Source organism: Erythranthe guttata, chromosome 12, assembly GCF_056151865.1.
Source record: "Erythranthe guttata isolate IM_541 chromosome 12, IM_541, whole genome shotgun sequence".
NCBI classification, from domain to species: Eukaryota; Viridiplantae; Streptophyta; class Magnoliopsida; order Lamiales; family Phrymaceae; genus Erythranthe; species Erythranthe guttata.
Genome location: NC_142544.1, coordinates 17,625,263 through 17,643,208, shown reverse-complemented (window position 1 = coordinate 17,643,208; position 17,946 = coordinate 17,625,263). Strand labels below are relative to the sequence as shown.

Sequence of the window (17,946 nt, the reverse complement as noted above, 5' to 3'; positions counted from 1 at the left end):
TTCAAAATGTGAAGTTCAAATGTGGTAAAACAGGTACAAACTGGAGAATATTCCACATAATTTAAAATATTCCACTAAATTTGACACCGCAATTGAGGATAGTTATAATTATCCAAACATAAGGGATATTTTCGTAATTCAAACTTACCCCAGGAGTGTCCGTAATTTACTCTATTTATTATTCTTTTTAATAAAGGACTCAAATGTAATTACAAATATATTGCAAATTAATTACACGACATAGGTAAAATTGCATTAGCCCTGTGCGACGAGCTTGACCCAGAAATTGCTGACAATGGAAATTAATTAATTACTAGTTGTGTATTGTTCTTTGCGGGCGTAGCTAACTAATTGTATTATTATATTGAGTAACCACAGTGTATTATGCCGTCAAACACACAGTATATAAAGCACACGTAGGAAGGGCAAAAGCATAAGCTTTAAAATCATTTCAAACTTACAAAGGCTACATATATATATATATATATATATATATATATATATATATATATATATATATATATATATATATATATATATATATATATATATATATATATATATATATATATATATATATATATATATATATATGCATTAATAATACATATATAGTTGATATTCATCCATTTAATTTTAAGATGGGGTTTTTAGATTGTATTTGCAAATGTCTCATTCACGAGGTATTTGAGCAGATTTGTGGATGCTTTTGCGGGGATCTCTGCGGTGATGATGCCGCCGCCGAAGCCCCGGCGTAGATATATATATATATATATATATATATATATATATATATATATATATATATATATATATATATATATATATATATATATATATATATATTTATATATATGAAACTACCACCCCTGCCCACAAAATAAGCTAGGATTTGTGCTGCAATGCATGTTTTCATCTCATGCATATATAAAATATCAATAAAATTAAACCGGAGGGAGTGGTGATTTGTTTTTGTTTTTTTAATTTTCAAATTTATTATTTGAATTCTGTTGGTTTTTCTTTTGTTGAGATTGATCAACATTAGGTTTGATTTATAGTCCAAGACTTGATTTGGATTTATTAAATATGCGTCAATTGATGAATGTAATATATTATATGCTTGTATGATATTATTTCTGTGCAGCTTCCAAATATTAATACATGCATCTTCTTCCATCTTCTGATTAGGGTTTGCTTTTATTAAGATTTTTTTTTTTGGAAAGAGAAACTTAATCAAGTGATTCAAAACCAAAAGCAGGCTAAATATATTAATGATCAACTATATATCAAAGATTAATTAAAAATATATAATCGGGAAAATGCATATCAACCGTCGATCACAGCAACAATAAAGACGCCAAGAGGCAGAACAAAGGAAGCAATTTTTTCGGGATTTCGCACTAATTGAATCGAAATTTCCTGGAATTTGTTCAAAAAAATGGAAAAGAAAATACTTTTATGGAACATGGAATTAACAAAAGCCAAGGAATAATTAAAGGCAATAATAGAAGCCAGTATTAATGTTCTACAATGTTCTAAAGTTCTAAGTTATAGAAAATGAAAAAAAAAATCCAGTTAGTGTGCAGTGCAATTAGGGTTTAGGATTTTAAAATTTAGGGATTTTGAATAATATGTTAATTAGTCATTTAAGTCTGCTACGAATTTCTTAATATGTGCGCAACCACAAAAAAAACGACATATAATATTGGACAGAGGAATCCGAGTAGTACGTAGACTTATAATAAGCAATTTGCATAACTAAGTAATTAAACGGACTAATTAAAGAAAGACGAAGACTAAATTTGGAAAGTTAATTAGCTAAGGATTATCATGAGTTCACTAGTCATTATCTTTGATCTATATATTTCATAGTTATTTGAATTAATAACAATAATGGTAGAACGTTTACTTTGTCAATTATATATATAATGATCTTCAAATTGTATAATTGTTTGACCTGAGAACTCAGATAAATGTAGCATGTGTTTTACTTGGGCATTTTAGTCTTTTTACGTCGGGTCAACACATAAATACGTAATGGGTCGTGTGTTATTTATAAAATTTCACATACGGTTTTTGCTAGTTTTTTTATTATAGGGGGGTTTTTGCTTTTTTTTTTTTTATTACATGGTGGTTTTTACTAGTTTAAGATAACACAAGGGTACTTTTTGCACTTAACTCTTGTGAATACATATATCTTTTTAGTGTGACACTGTAGTATATATAAAATACAAATTTATGAGCATTATAAGGTTCCTTCGACCCTACACCCGGTGAAAAACACCGGGTGGGTCTTCTGCTGCCACGTATTCTTTCTTTTTTTTTTTTTTTTTTCTAAAATCCCTAAAGGTAAACCCTAGCGGGGAATCTATTATAAAATACTAAAAAGAGACACGTGGCAGCAGAAGACCCACCCGGTGTTTTTCACAGGGTGTAGGGTCGAACAATTCAGCATTATAAATACTAATTAGGGTAAATTCCACTTTACCCCCTTGTACTCTGCCCAAGAACCACTTTACCCCCTCGTACTCTTAATTTCGTCGATTTACCCCCTTGTACTTGTACAGTTTCCCAATACAACCCTCTTCGTCAACTTTTTTCGATTTTGACTCTGACGCCATTTGGTTAAGAGTCAAAATATTGACGTAAATATTGAATTTTTTCGATTTTGACTCTCGAGATTAGAAAAGAGAAAGTTTCACACATTCATATATTTTTTTCTTTGCACTGGGTGGAATCGATCAATTTTTGGGTCTTCATTTTTACTAAGTTAGGGGTTCAATTTGAGGATATCTTGGAAGGGAAGTGGTGGGAGAAGAAGAAATGAAAATATTGACGGAGGAGAAACGACGCGTTATAGGCAATGTTAATTTTGTAATTTACAGAGTTGACCAAACGGCGTTGGAGTCAAAATTGACAAAAGTTGAAGGAAAGGGTTGTATTGGAAAATTATACAAGTACAAGGGGGTAAATCGATGAAATTGAGAGTACAAGGGGGTAAAGTGATTCTCAGACAAAGTACGAGAGGGTAAAGTGGAATTTACCCTACTAATTAATGACATGTAGATAAATCTCATTATTTTGACGTACATATATAGTGTAAATTCGATATGCAAAAGTTAACTAAAAAAATAGTTTATCTTGTGAAATATTAATAACTTTTATAATTTAATATTAAAACTGACAACTATTTAAACAGCGGATAACAAAAGTTGGCAATTAGTGAGTAGTGGCATGCACGAATCAATTTCACTTATTATTAATCATTTAATCCCTTTTAAATTATGTCACGTATTAATATAATTTAAAGTTATTATTGATATATAAAAATATGATAATACTGGAAAAATATAATTTTCTGTCCCTCATCAAGTTTGCACAATTTTCATATGTTTGCACAAAAATGAAAATTGTGCAAACTTGAGGGATGTCATTTTCGTCCCTCTTAAGGAAGTCATTTTCGTCAATTTTACGTTAGTACTAACGAAATCGAGCGTGTGTCCATCACTTCCTTAAGAGACAGACTAATGGTAAATTAACGGAAGTGACCAAAAATGTTAAATTATTGAAACATGAGGCACCGAATGTGTATTTTGTAAATATTGAGAACCAAATGTGTAACTACTGCAAACTTTTATAGTTTTGCCGATAATATATACAATTCATTAATTAGTCACGCGAATCATCTCCCATCACGATCTAATTATAGTGATTAGAATTTAGAACTAATTAATTGTATTAATATATTATATTGAGTATTATGCTGTAAAAAACACAGTATATAAAGCACACACAGAAAGGGCAAAAACATAAACCTTTATATATAGTTGATATTCATCCATTTAATTTTAAGATGGGGCTTTTAGATTGTATTTGGAATTCTTGCAAGTGCTTTAAAGAGCTATTCAATCAGATATGGGGATGCTTTGGCGAGGATGTGATCTTGGGTGGTGATAATTCCTGAACCCCTGCCGTATATATATATATATATATATATATATATATATATATATATATATATATATATATATATATATGTGTGTGTGTGTGTGTGGGGGGGGGGGGGGGGGGGGGGGGGGGGGGGGGGGGGCGCGAATTACCACCCCTGCCCGAAAAATAAGGTAGGGTTTGTGCAGCAATGCATGCTTTCGTCTCATGCATAAACTATCAAGAATAAATTAACCGGAGAGAGTGGTGATTTTCTTTTCTTTTTTTTTTAATGAATTTATTTGAATTGTGTTGGTTTTTCTTTTGTTGAGATTGATCAACATTAGGTTTTATTAAATATGCGTCAATTGATGAATGTAATATTATTTATAATGTGCTTCCAAATATTAATACACATGCTGCTTCTGATTAGGTTTGCTTTTATTAATTAAGATTATTTTTTTTTTGGAAAGAGAAACTTAATCAAGTGATTCAAAACCAAAAGCAAGCTAAATATATTAATGATCAACTGTATATATTAACACCTACACATCAAAGATTAATTAAAAATATATAATTGGGAAAATGCATACCAAACGTCGATTGCAGCAACAAAGACGCCAAGAGGCAGAACTAAGGAAATTTTTTTGGACTTCGCATTAATTCATGAATCGATATTTTCCTGGAATTTGTTCAAAAAAAGGCGAAAGTAATTACTTTTATATATGGAACATGGAATAACAAAAAAAGCCAAGGAATAATAATGATAAAAGGCAATGATAGAAGCCAGTATTAATGTTCTACAATGTTCCAAAGTTCTAAGTTATAGAAAATGGGAGAAAAAATCCAGTTAAATGTGCAACTAGGGTTTAGGATTTTGAAATTTAGGGATTTTGAATAATCTGTTAATTAGTCTGCTACGAGTTTCTTAATATGTACGCAACAACAAAAATACGATATATAATATGGGACGGAGGGATCGGAGAAGTGCGTAGACTTATAAGCAATTTGCATAACTGAGTGATTAAACGGACTAATTAAAGAAAGACGAAGACTAAATTTGGAAAGTTAATTAGCTAAGGATTATCACGAGTTCACTAGTCATTATCTTTGATCTATTTCATAGTTATTTGAATTAATAACAAAAATGGTACAACGTTTACTTTGTCAATAATATATATAATGATCTTCAGATCGTAGCCTGTATATATATATAATTGTTTGACCTGATAAATCGATATGTAGCCGTCATTTTTTACGATATAGCAGGTAAAGAAACGGAAGTTTAATTTCTTATAACCAACTCTAAAAGAAATAAAATAATCCAAGATAGATAAGTTGAACCTAATTATCAACCAAGTTAATATCCCATTATATAAAGCACATATATACAGAAAGAAATTGCACATACATATATACTTTCCAATTTCTATTCAATTCAAATATTCTAAGATGCCATTTTGGGAAGTTTTAATCGAAGTTGTCGCAAAGATAGCAGAAACAGTTCTCGGTGTGGAGCTTGGTGATCTAGCCGCCGCCCCCGCCAGAGAACAACATGCCCCACAAATAATAAGCACGACGAGCGACTAGCTAGGGTTTGTAATAATGCGCTGCATGCTTTGATCTCATGCATAAAAATATCAATAAAATTGGATCGATCGGACTGCGTTCCGTTTCAATTCTATGTGATTTGTGATTTTTCTTTTTTCTTTTTTCTTTTTTTTGTATTATATATGTTGTTTTTTCTTTTGTTGAGATTGATCAACGTACGTCATGAATTCATGTAACATATATGCTTGCTTATTTGTATTATGGTATTGATTGATTTGTGTGATCCTGCATATATTACTAGCATGGTGTTATTTTGAAAAGTATTGGGAACTAAAAAATTAAGAAACAAAATTTTTAAGTAGTGAATTTGGGGTTTTAATTAAGTTGACTAGTGATTTTATATTCTTTTAGTGGTCATTAATATAATTTGGACTAAAATACATGTTTAATTTTTCAAATTACTCAAGTGACAATACAAAAAGCTCTTATTAATAAGGTTGCTTTTGGTAGAATTAAGTACTAATGCTGCTAAATAAATATTTGAACGACTAAAAACAGTCATGAATTAATGTTGAATAATTAATATATAAATGATTATGAGCGGTGCATGAATGTTGAATGGTAATCAATTAAGTTTGTTCGATAAATAAAGTTTAGTAACACTTGAATAATATTTTTTTTCTTCTATTATGTATAATTCAATTGTGAGTTGAATTGTTAGTATAATTTATGAATACATATAGCTTTTTAGTGTGACACGCTACTGTAGTATAAATTACAAATTTGATGAGCATTATAAATACTAATTAATGACATGTAGATAAATTTCATTATTTTAACGTAGATATAGATAGTGTAAATTTGATATGCAAAAGTTTAAAAGAAAAAAAAAAGGGGGATTATCTCCATTAAAAATAAAATATTTAAAATGTTCAATTTTTAATGTATGTATTAAGTGAAAAAAATAGTTTATTTTGTGAAATATTACTAACTTTTATAATTGAATATGTGAAAATTGACAACTGTTTAAACAAAGAATAACGTAATACTTGCAAAAGCTGGCAATTAGTTAGTAGTGATATGCACGAATCAATTTCACTTATTATTAATCCCTTTTAAATAATTATCTATTATATCAAATATTAATAGAATTTAAAGTTATTAATATATAAAAATATAGGGAAAAATATAGTTTTGGTCCCTCAAGTTTGAACCATTTTGATATTTGGTCCCTCGTGTTTCAAAAATTCAACATGTTTGGTCATTTCCGTCAATTTTTTATTAGTACTAACGGAATCAAGCGTGTGTCCATCACTTCCTTAACTGACGGAATAATGGTAAATCGACGGAAATGACAAAAAATATTAAATTACTAAAACATAAAGGATCAAATGTCTATTTTATAAATATTGGGGTCAAATGTGAAATTAGTGCAAACCTTAGGGGCAAAATCTATAATTTTGCCGATAATATATACGATGCATTAAATAGTCACGCGAATTATCTCCCAGCACGATCTAATTATAGGGATTAGACCTATTCTCACGCCTAGAAAATATAAATAAATCATATAATTTTGCATATAAATACGCATCGATCGATATTCATTTTTCCATAAGCCAAAATCATCAATAAGTGAAATATCAACCCATTTTAAAATATAGCGAAAAATAAAAATAAAAAGTTTATTCCAAATATTTTAAGATGGCAATTCGTTTCACCGCAGTTTTGGCTTGTCTCGCCGTCATGGTTGCGGTGGTTTTGGCCCACGACCACAGCAACATGGCTCCTGCTCCGTCGCATGCGTCTGCTCCGGCGCCGGCACCGGCACACTCCGCCGCCTTCGGCTCTTCTCCGTCTGCGGTGGTTGGGTTGTTGGCACTTGCTGTTTCTTTCATCGGAGCCATCGGGAAAAGGATTTGAGATCAATAATTAATTATTTATATTTTTTCCTTTCAATTTATTTATATACATATATATATATATTTATATATATATATGAGTGTGCTATTTTGTTGCATGTTCTTTTTCCCAGTTTTCAATGTTTATTATGTATTGTGTAAGCGTTGATCTTTGTTTAATTAATTACTGGATATTGATTTATGAAGCTGATCACGTGTCTATTTTAATTTCTCTTTATTAATTATTTTATGCATGATTAATTCATAATTGTGAATTTGTATGTTACACGTCTATGGGATTAATTAATCCCTAACAGCCGATTAGATGCGATAATTACTGCTAATAATCGTGATTAGCAGTTAAATGAATGTTGTTGCAATGGAACAAAATCAAGAAATGCAACAATAATATTGGTGTATAGATGAATATAGTTATAAAATTTTATTTTTGTTAAAACATAAGTGCTCGTCTTGTTAAAACATAAGTGCTCGTCTCAAACGCGACTAAATCAACTTGCTCGAATTCAATCAAAGACAAATTGTTAGTTTCATCGACATAGAAACTCGCGGGCCCCACAACTTCAACACCGGCCCATTCGGTCAACTGCGAGCCTCGTTGCATTGACTGACACCTTGAACATGTCGATTTCTTGCATTTGAGATCGAGCACAATTGTTTAACCATCTTTCACCATATCCACTACAAAAAAAGAAATATATATATATATATATATATACCACGATGAATCAAACTTTTCGGGAGATTTGTTTTTACCACAAAACGAAGATTTTTTACAATTCGAATTCCTGAAATTATGTTATCCGAGGAGCAAGAAATACAGAGAGATGATATTCGGAACTTATAACAAAGTTGCAAAAGCACAGAGTACATTCCAATTTCGAATGCGGTGAAAATTCAAACATAAAACATATATATGCACAAACTAAAGGAATCAATCATACATCTTGATGCACTTGAGATCCTGAGATATAAATCGAACGAGTACATCAAACCCGAAATTACATTGAACTGAGAAATCCAAAAGCTTGACTAAATTCCAATCAACGTGTGTGAGTTTTGGAGCTAATTAATATACCATTTACTGTAATAATTAAAAATAAAATTCACAATGTTTTAGCAGCTAATTTTTTTTGAAATTTATTATAATATTGTCATTAATTATTATACCATTTAGTCTAATTAATTCCTTAATCTCATATTAGCATGATTTTTAATTGCAAGTCATAGACTTCATAGAATACAGCTGCAACTCTGTCACCGACGATCGTTCTTTTTTTTTTTTTTTTTTTGAGATGATCGACGATGACTGTCTTGAAGTATATCGGAACTACGTTTGATGCATCATGCACGTTTACATTTTCGGGCAGAAGTTTAGTTTAAATATTTGTATTTTCTGGATTAAATAAATGCTCTAAACAACTGTGAGGATTATCGTTCTTGAAATACAGATATTATTCTGCATGCTAATAACAGAAATTAAAGGAGCCAAAATAGGAGCAGTAAAGTAATTAATGACATATACAGTGTATGAGATGCTACACTCGATGATTTGAAACCGTAGATCTATGATTTAAAATCACTCGATGTATTTCACCGGATGCAGCATCTACAAAACCGTAAAGTTACCACCTATTTTTAGTGAATAAAAACGAAAAAGAATGGATTATCACCTCAAATTAAACTGACCAAAGAAAATGTGAGAGATAATTATTATTAATAATTATATATTTAGTTAATAAATAAATTAATGAAAATAAAACTATAATAACGGTAAAAAAAATCAGGTGGAAGAGAGAGAAACTCGGGTGAGAGGAACCAGTAATTTGAAGAGTTAGTTGCACAAAAAGGGACAGCTTTTCCCTCCCTTTAATCCCTCACTTCCATTGCTTTTTTAATAATAATTCCTCTCGCATTTATTTCCCACACAACAAAAAATAAAAATAAAGATTGTGAAACTCTTTCCCTTTCTCCACCACCACCGCCACCCCAGAGCCACCGCCGCCGCTCAGAAAATGACAATGGCGTCTAGGCTTCTGCTCCCCCTCCTCCTCCTCATCCCCCTCCTCCCTCCCGCCGAACCTAAGCTCTCCGTCGACTACTACAAAAAAACATGCCCCAACTTCGCTAAAATCGTCCAGGACGTGGTGGTGGAGAAGCAGCTCGCCGTCCCCACCACCGCCGCCGGCGCCCTCCGCCTCTTCTTCCACGACTGCATAGTCGGCGGATGCGACGCCTCCCTCCTAATCTCCTCCAACCCCTTCAACCGCGCCGAGCGCGACAACGAGGTCAACCAAGCACTCCCCGGGGACGCCTTCGACGTGGTCATACGCGCCAAGACAAAGCTCGAGCTCGAGTGCCCGGGCATCGTCTCCTGCGCCGACGTCCTCGCCGAGGCCACCCGAGACCTCGTCTCAATGGTCGGCGGTCCCTACTTCCCTGTCCGCCTCGGCCGAAAGGACAGCGTCGAGTCGCGCGCCACTGACGTCGAGGGCCACATCGCCCTCCCGAACATGTCTCTCACGCATATCATCGAACAGTTCTCGTCCAAGGGCTTCTCCGTCCAGGAGATGGTCGCCCTCACCGGGGCCCACACCATCGGGTTCTCACACTGCTCCGAGTTCGCCAACCGAATCTACAACTTCAGCAGCACCGCAGACTACGACCCCACCATGAACCCCGACTACGCGCAGGGGCTCAAGAAGCTCTGCGCAAACTACAAGAACGACTCCACCATCGCTGCATTCAACGACCCTATGACCCCCGGAAAATTCGACAACATGTACTATCTGAACCTGCAGAAGGGCGTCGGATTATTGGCCAGCGACCAAATCATGGCCTCCGATCCAAGAACGAAGCCGTTCGTCGATCTTTACGCGGCGAACCAGTCGGCATTTTTCGAGGCATTTGCTCACGCGATGGAGAAAGTGAGCGTACACAATGTGAAGACGGGGAAGAAGGGAGAGGTTCGGAGGAGGTGCGACGCGCCAAATACACTCCAAGGAAGTTAAAAATTGTTAATAAAATTTTATGGTATTATTATTAATATTATTATTATTGTTCTTTAAGTATATATATATATATATAAAATATAGATGATTTGTGATGAAAATATTTTAAATTATGTTTTGAAATTTTTTATTGGAGATGTTAAGACTAAAGTGGTGGGATGTTTTATAATTAGGCGCGTGCATTTTAATTAATATATAATATTATTTACTGTATTTATTTTTTTGGTTACATATAAGATGGAGAGGGAAGAAAATAGTTGAAAATATGTTATTATTTTGTAAGATGTTTGGCTTAATCTTAATTCAAAGAGTTTCGCAAGGTTGTTCTGGTAATTTCACTGTGGAAAAATTAACAATGTTACATAATTGCACACTCTTGTTTGGTAAACACCAACCAACTGTTACAAAGTAAGAAACCAGAGGGGTTTCAAATGCAATAAAAAAAAAGATTCGAATTTGAATGAGATGTTCAATGTACAAAAAACAAAGAGAATACGTAATAATACACGAAGGGGGCAGTTTAGTCCATACCACAAGGCTTCCGTTTGTCCACCTTTAAATGAAGATTGTACCATCTTTTCTTCTTCGACCTGTCCTTCGATTGCTTCTTGTCCCTTGCCAGAAGCCCGTCTTCGCTTTCCTTGAATGAGGCCTTGTTCTTGCTTCGACTGCTACTGCTACGTTTTATTTGTGGAGCAATCGTATAACATGCGTGTATTTCATTCCTCTGTTTAAGAAGCTCATCGATCTGTTCACAAGTTTCATATTATTCAAAAAAAATTAGAAAAAAAAAACCATGTTATTATCTAGTGATAGCGTGAGGTATTACTTACAGCTTGCATTTCTTGTGCGTATCTATTTGTCATCTCAGTAAATTGGGATAGGACCTGTTAAGAATTCACACGTAAATAAGCGTAAATTTTACATTAACGACACATACTCTGCTTACGTTGGATCACTGACCTCCCTATATTCCGTTTCGAATTTAGAAAGTTCGACTCTTTTTGACAAAATTTGACCTTCCACGGATCTAAGACTCTCCTTCTCTTCGGGAAAAGATGCAGCAGAAAGAACTTCTATGGTGTAGCTTACGCTTTTGAAAAAATTATCACCTGTAGATACATGAGTAGTGTGCACAGAATTAGCCTGTCGTAAGAAAAACAATATATGCAGGTAACATTACAAAGAAATATAGGTACCATAAACTGCAAAATAATGGGTCCCGGCTTTTAGTTCATTTATTTCACAAGGCTGAAATCCATCTAGCTTTTTGAAGAAAGCAGCATCAGGGTCCTTTACAGCTGCCACCTAAATCAGGATTAACAAGAAATCGAAACCAACCAATGAATCAGTGAGTTGGAACAGTAGGTTGTGGGGGGGGGGGGGTGGGTTGTTGGTGGATGGGGAAAAGTCCACTTACAGAGTTATGGGCTGGATCCATCCGGTAAACAGGGAACCCGAGAAAATACATGCCAGCAGATGTAAACTTTCCTGTTTTCGAACTATCCTCCTACAAACAAAATGATTATTGTGTTAACTAGCAATAGTAACCTGATATTGAGGCAACAGTTAAATGGAAAAATTAACAAGCAATGATAAATCATAACTTTTATTAAGATACACTAGGAAGTGATTCTACCGATAAATTGAATCATTCGGTCCCCATTTAAAAGGGCATGGTGCAAGTTCCGTTTACATACATGGCTGCAAAAAGAAAGCCAGAAACAAGAAGTAGGAGATATTTTACCTGCAAAGCAAGGCTTAGTCCACCATTATCTTCTTGGTCGAAGTATAATAGCTGCACAAACCCAAAAGGCTTACTTAAACCAGTAGAAAGCATATCAAAGTTAAAAAAAAAAAAAAAAAAAGGATTTGAAAATGAAATAGCAGCATATCTGTATATTTTCAAACCAATATAGTTCGTCGGAATAACTTAATACTAAATGTGTAGCAACACAGATAATGGCAATTGGCCAATTATTAGGGCAGATACAAAACACAGCCATATATTATAGCTCCTTCAAGTAGGTTAAAGATTATCTAACAATTAGATATCATAAAATTCGCCCCATAGAAAGGTTCGATAGCGACTTCAAAGATACGAGTATGTGCTGATACTAAACCCATTCTAAGGTGCCATTGGTATATGTTTAACACACAAAATATAATAGAAAAAATGGCCACTCTAAGAGCTGGCCGCATAAATAATGTTCAATTATTTCAGACAGAACATCAAATTCTCCCTCTTATCTCAGGTTTCCACTGTCCTAACTTCCTCAAATGATTAAATCCAATTTAAACAACGAGCACTAATATTTTTGTCTTTTTCTCAACTTCTTATGAACAAGGGCACATACCAAAGTCATCAATCTCTTCCAATTTAAAAAAATAGTTATAGGAAGTAATAAGGTTCCAATCCTGGGACTAACATGATGTAGCCATGTGCTATTGCCTAATGATATTAAATAAAACCAGCCAATTTCCCACGATTCCTTATGCATTACTAATCCAACGAGAACAGAAACATCCCCACATACGTTCCCATATTTTCACAAAATTTAGGTACCTTAAATTTGCTCTTGTCTGAGCAATTAACCCTACAGACAAATCCTGCCTGTGCTTCCGTTTCTGTTATAGTAACAGAATAGAAGTGAGCACATTGCTTCTCGACCTGTTAAATGAAGAAAAAGTTTAGCCTGAGAGAAAAACCATACATAAGACAATTGCATACTAAAAACATAGGCGAAGAATTGTACCTTCCTACACAAAGACTGCCCGAGTGTGAGCTCACGAATTGTTACTACGCCATTCAATGCTTCCTCCAAAATAGTGGCTGATACTGTAGTTTTAATAGGAACTCCGAGCTTACTAATTCCAGAAACATAGTCAAAGTTATTACACAGTACATCAAGTTTATATCACTGTCTCATGAAAATCAATAAACGATACTGACAACTGATATCAACATACCTAAAAATCGCGGCAAACACAGTATTGACCGTTCCTAGGCTTGAAAGATCCAGTTCCAGGTCCTGGCTTTCTGAGTCAACGGCCTGACAAAAGTTACCCATGAAATCAACTGAAGGCAATTCATTCACTAATCTAACAAACGAGGCTGAACTCAAGAACGCGTACCTCAAAACCGGCTGCATCATACTGCCGCCTTTTATCTGGATCAGACAAAATGTTATACGAGAATGTGACCTCTTTGAATATATCGGAGGCTTTAGCGTCGTTTGCATTTTTGTCAGGATGGTACCTACGATGTTGAAAAACCACCACAAAACAACCAACAAGTTATTATCACTCTCATATAGTACTTGGCCCCAGCCAGACACATATATACACATATGAAACAGATAAATGGACTCAAGTGAAGTTTCCAAATTTTCAATATAAATGTCGGTTTCACGGTCTGACAGTGTAAAGTAGTCTAATAAAGTCCCTAAAAGCGAATTCGATTTCATCCAGTCTCTTGCACAAACTTGTACCTTAAGTTCCCATATGTTTTCCCCCTTCCGAAATAAAAAACAAGATAACGAGAAATGCAGCAACGAGTTACTATGATTACAGTTTAGTACAACAGAGTCCCCTCTTAGTCAATCTGTTTGAACAACACAGTTTATATAATCGAAAAATTAACAAATGTCAACAAAACATCAAGAACCTTCCTATTCTCTAATCTCCATCACTCATTTCACAAAGCACAAATTAACATGCTGTAGTTAAATGTTAGCTAGTGCAAAAATTTAACACTGAACGGAATACAAACAAATTAATATAACGGTTTATAATTCAAGAAAAATATAAAAACACTAACTCAGAAATCTACACTTAAACATTAACGGTAATAAAGTACTGAACTGAAGTAAGAAAAACCTACTTTAAAGCCAATTTTCGATAGGCGCTCTTGATTTCTTGATCAGTTGAATTTCTGTTCACTCCCAAAACCTCGTACGCGTCTCTTCTTAGCTGCTTCTCCGCCTCGCCTTTCGGTGGTTTAGATGAATGCCCCCGCATTGTCTTTTATTTACGAATTTCGCCCCCACAAAATGATTTTCAAACAACGCGAGTATATAAAAACTCAACCAGAGCTCGAATCCAGACGCAAATTCACAGAACCCCTCATCTTGCTGCTAAAAAATGTGCGGCAAATTTCATAACTCCAATTCGAAGATTCTGTACTGAAATAGAAATGTTCGCTGGGAGCAAGAAAATTCAAATTAACAGGTTTTTTCGGATTGATTGGAATAAAAAATTACGAAATCTTTTGGAGAAGAGAAATTTCGGAAAACCCTAAGAACAGAAATTTAGGGGAGCTGGAGAAATTAGGTGGCATTTTCTGTGTTTTTTTTTTTTTTTTTTTTTAATTATATTTCTTCCTTGTTTGTTTCCTTTTCCGTGTATTTAAAAATTCAAATTTATTGCTGGCGTTTGCTACCATGCGCCGCGGGTAAGCTGTGAAGGAAATTTGAACCACGTGCAAAGCGCGTGCGAGGTATATTAGCCGTAGCAGTGATGAGGTGTCGTGCAATGATTGGTTCTTATAAAGCGAAAGTCCTTGATAGTCAATCTGTATATTTAAGAGTGTGATTAAAATGTAAATCCGGTATAAAATCAGGGTTAATTTAGAAGACTTTTAATTAATTTATTGAAAATTATTTTGAAGCACGTGGATTAATTATTTTGTTGGTTGATTAATTTTAGGTAGTTCAATTATTAGAGGGTGAAGAAAGCTAGATCGGATTCAGATGCATAATTGATTGGAAAAAGGTGAGACATTGATCTCATAATACATGTAATAAGGTAGGCATGACTAAGAAACTTGACCTCTTAATTACATGTGATTATGATGGCTAAATTGTCTCATAATAGATAATTATTTTATTTTTTTATATTGTAAATTATTTATCAATTTACACACAAATTTTAATTTGATGTAAAAAAAGAAATATGATCAGAATTAAATGAGACCAAGTTTGTGATTGTCGATCTACATCGTCCAATTAAATAAGACCAATTCAGCGGATCCTTAATAAGCTCGATTAATTTCAAGGTTATTTTTAAAGCAATGCCTTGAAATTTGAATTGTGCTTTAAATTACTTAATTAGCATTAACACAAGTATTATTCATTATCGCAAGCATTTTATTAAAAAATATAATTCACTGTAATTATGATTGTTGGGCCAAATTTTGGCCCAATAGTAATTTCTGAGGAACATCAATTTGGAGGCCCACAAATTAAATGAGAAATAGAGTATGGCCCAATCCACTAATTTTATCAACCAAGAAACTAGCTCATCACATCTAATTAGCCCAATGTGGTTCACATATTTCTCGTAGTTTGTGAACTACTGCACGATCGATGAGATTTACCCAGTGCACTTATTTAATTGGATGCGATAAATTTGAAAAGTGTTGGACACCCATTTGAACACGATTACAGATAAAACAAATATGAATTCCATTACAATGAGCACTGGGTATATGAGTGTTGCCCCAAGCAAACAAGAAAAACTGAATGAAGTGATACAACTAGGGGAGAGAGAGAGAGAGAGAGAGAGAGAGAGAGAGAGAGGTTCAAGTACTCCAAATGAGTGGACCGAATCAAAAGATGAGAATCAACGACCTAGATCGAAGATTTAGAGAGTTTTCAGGTTTTAATCGAGACTTGGATTTTTCTCCTATTGGACTGATTTCTTGTTGGGCCCTAAAGTCCAACAAAAAGAAGAAAAAAAAATTGAAATCGTTTTGATTAATCCATGACTTGCTCGAAGGCTAGAGAACAAGTCCTTGCATCAATAGAAATTTCAACAAGATGTTTCCCCCAAAAATCAAATGGTAATTAAAGAAATAAACAAGGCTTAATTCGTCTTTATGGTAAAAGAAAAGGTATATAATTAAAAACTGTTAAAAAAAATTGTGATCATGTTCCTCATAACAAAAGATCCAACCTACATATTGCAAAAAAAAAATGTATGTATAATATATATATTATAATAATGTTACTGTAATTAATTAACATTTCAAATGGTTGAATGTAAACTCAACCCTAATTTCAGATCTAAACTACTTTTCCTACTACAATTCTTCTTCTTCAAACTAGACAACGACGACGAAGAACCTTTGTTATCCTTCGACGCATCAACTGCGTGCGTCAAATAAAACGCGGGTGTCGTACGATCCTGTCGCTCAAACGGGTCGTACCATCTCGAATCTTCGGGTGATCTATCCATATTTGGATCCGACCCGTACGCGCCGAAACTGATCTGCGATTCCTCGTAGCACATCGAAAACTCGTGATGATCAGAAGACGGGTCGTAGAACCATGCATGATTATTATTATTATTATTATTACTATTACTATTACTACTACGTTTCGAGTCGTTGAAACTGCAAACACGACTGTTATTAAAAACGTTGTAATAATTATGCAAGGGCTGAATATAACTGTTGATGGTTGCTTTTCTTGCTTGTAGCTGCAACCGCTTTTTCCGCATTCTTTCCTTCTTGTGCGCATTTTGGTGTCCACCTAAAGCTTGTGAGTTACCAAACACCTTCAAACAGTATTGGCACTCGAACGTCTTCTTGCCTCCGCTGCCCTCTGCCGCTGCCACGTCGCCGCCCGTGGGTCCCGGAGAAACAGTCACGGTGGATGAGGCGGATGAATTTACGCTTTCGCCCCTCTCCGGCAACCCTTTTTCTTGTTTTTTTACTGGCTCAGGCTCGAGCTCGATCCCGAATAGTTTGATTTTTTTCTCGGGATATGATTTCGCAGTGTGTTCTTCATGAGAAGATGAAATTAAGCTATTTATTTCCATTATATATATACACCAATTAAGGATGAGAAGTGATGCACAAGATGGGTTGTACGTAGTTGCCCCCTTCTTATATAGCAAAAGAAAAATCCTGTTGGTTATTGACTATGCATTGCATCTCTTAAAGAAGAATAGTTTATATATTATATTATAATTATAGTTATATAATGTAAAACAGCATAAAATGTAACAAAGGTCAACAAGAAAGGAATATAATATAGTAACTGTGTGATGAAATATATTATATAATATAAATAATGAAGTAGATACACCATACATAAAACTTTTCTCCCACCAAAGAGGATTCAGTGTGAATTTCTTAATTAGCAATAATTAATAAATGTTGAATTATATAATTAACCACTTGAGCAACTATTATAAAAAGAAAAAAAAAAAACAAATATTTCATGATTGAAAAGGAGGGAAAATGGAGGGTATTTTATATATTTATTTAAATGGCAATTAATTAATTAATTAATTAAGAAAAAGTCAAAAAGAAAGATGGGGATGCAATCACCTGGAAGGATGGCGATCTTGCTTTGCAGCAAATCTATCACACTGTACTTAGAAAAATATTGCTATAAAAATTAAAGAAGATTACTTTAATTGACCAACTAATTAGTGGATTTAATTATATATATATATTTATATATACATAAATATAAATATTGTCTTCAGGTGTACGTCTAGTCCCACCTGCTACAGTTTGATACAATCTT

General features: G+C 33.9%; 3 protein-coding genes across 3 annotated transcripts; 1 reads left to right on the top strand and 2 right to left on the bottom strand.

Annotated features, from left to right (window-relative positions):
• Positions 1-9,298: 9,298 nt before the first annotated feature.
• Positions 9,299-10,625, top strand: LOC105950045 (peroxidase 6). The gene has a single exon (XM_012973367.2). The coding sequence runs from the start codon at positions 9,413-9,415 to the stop codon at positions 10,406-10,408; it is 996 nt and encodes a 331-aa protein (XP_012828821.1). The 5' UTR covers positions 9,299-9,412; the 3' UTR covers positions 10,409-10,625.
• A 94-nt stretch (positions 10,626-10,719) lies between these two features.
• Positions 10,720-14,840, bottom strand: ARL1 (ARG1-like 1). The gene is made up of 11 exons (XM_088826257.1): positions 14,292-14,840; positions 13,544-13,667; positions 13,379-13,461; positions 13,165-13,276; positions 12,975-13,079; positions 12,156-12,206; positions 11,829-11,918; positions 11,608-11,716; positions 11,372-11,520; positions 11,242-11,295; positions 10,720-11,156 (listed from the first exon to the last, which is right to left on the bottom strand). The coding sequence occupies exons 1-11, from the start codon at positions 14,426-14,428 to the stop codon at positions 10,929-10,931; spliced, it is 1,242 nt and encodes a 413-aa protein (XP_088682383.1). The 5' UTR covers positions 14,429-14,840; the 3' UTR covers positions 10,720-10,928.
• A 1,466-nt stretch (positions 14,841-16,306) lies between these two features.
• On the bottom strand, positions 16,307-17,370 carry ZFP5 (zinc finger protein 5). The gene has a single exon (XM_012991097.2). The coding sequence runs from the start codon at positions 17,228-17,230 to the stop codon at positions 16,436-16,438; it is 795 nt and encodes a 264-aa protein (XP_012846551.2). The 5' UTR covers positions 17,231-17,370; the 3' UTR covers positions 16,307-16,435.
• Positions 17,371-17,946: the final 576 nt, after the last annotated feature.

Bases quoted from the DNA above. Each gene is read 5' to 3' on its own strand.
- ZFP5 (XM_012991097.2), bottom strand. From the start codon at position 17,230: ATGGAAATAAATAGCTTAATTTCATCTTCTCATGAAGAACACACTGCG.
- ARL1 (XM_088826257.1), bottom strand. From the start codon at position 14,428: ATGCGGGGGCATTCATCTAAACCACCGAAAGGCGAGGCGGAGAAGCAG. The intron at 13,462-13,543 runs GTACGCGTTCTT...AACTTTTGTCAG, and splicing joins ATGATGCAGCCGGTTTTGAG to GCCGTTGACTCAGAAAGCCA. The intron at 11,919-12,155 runs GTAAAATATCTC...TTTTGTTTGTAG, and splicing joins GACTAAGCCTTGCTTTGCAG to GAGGATAGTTCGAAAACAGG.
- LOC105950045 (XM_012973367.2), top strand. From the start codon at position 9,413: ATGACAATGGCGTCTAGGCTTCTGCTCCCCCTCCTCCTCCTCATCCCC.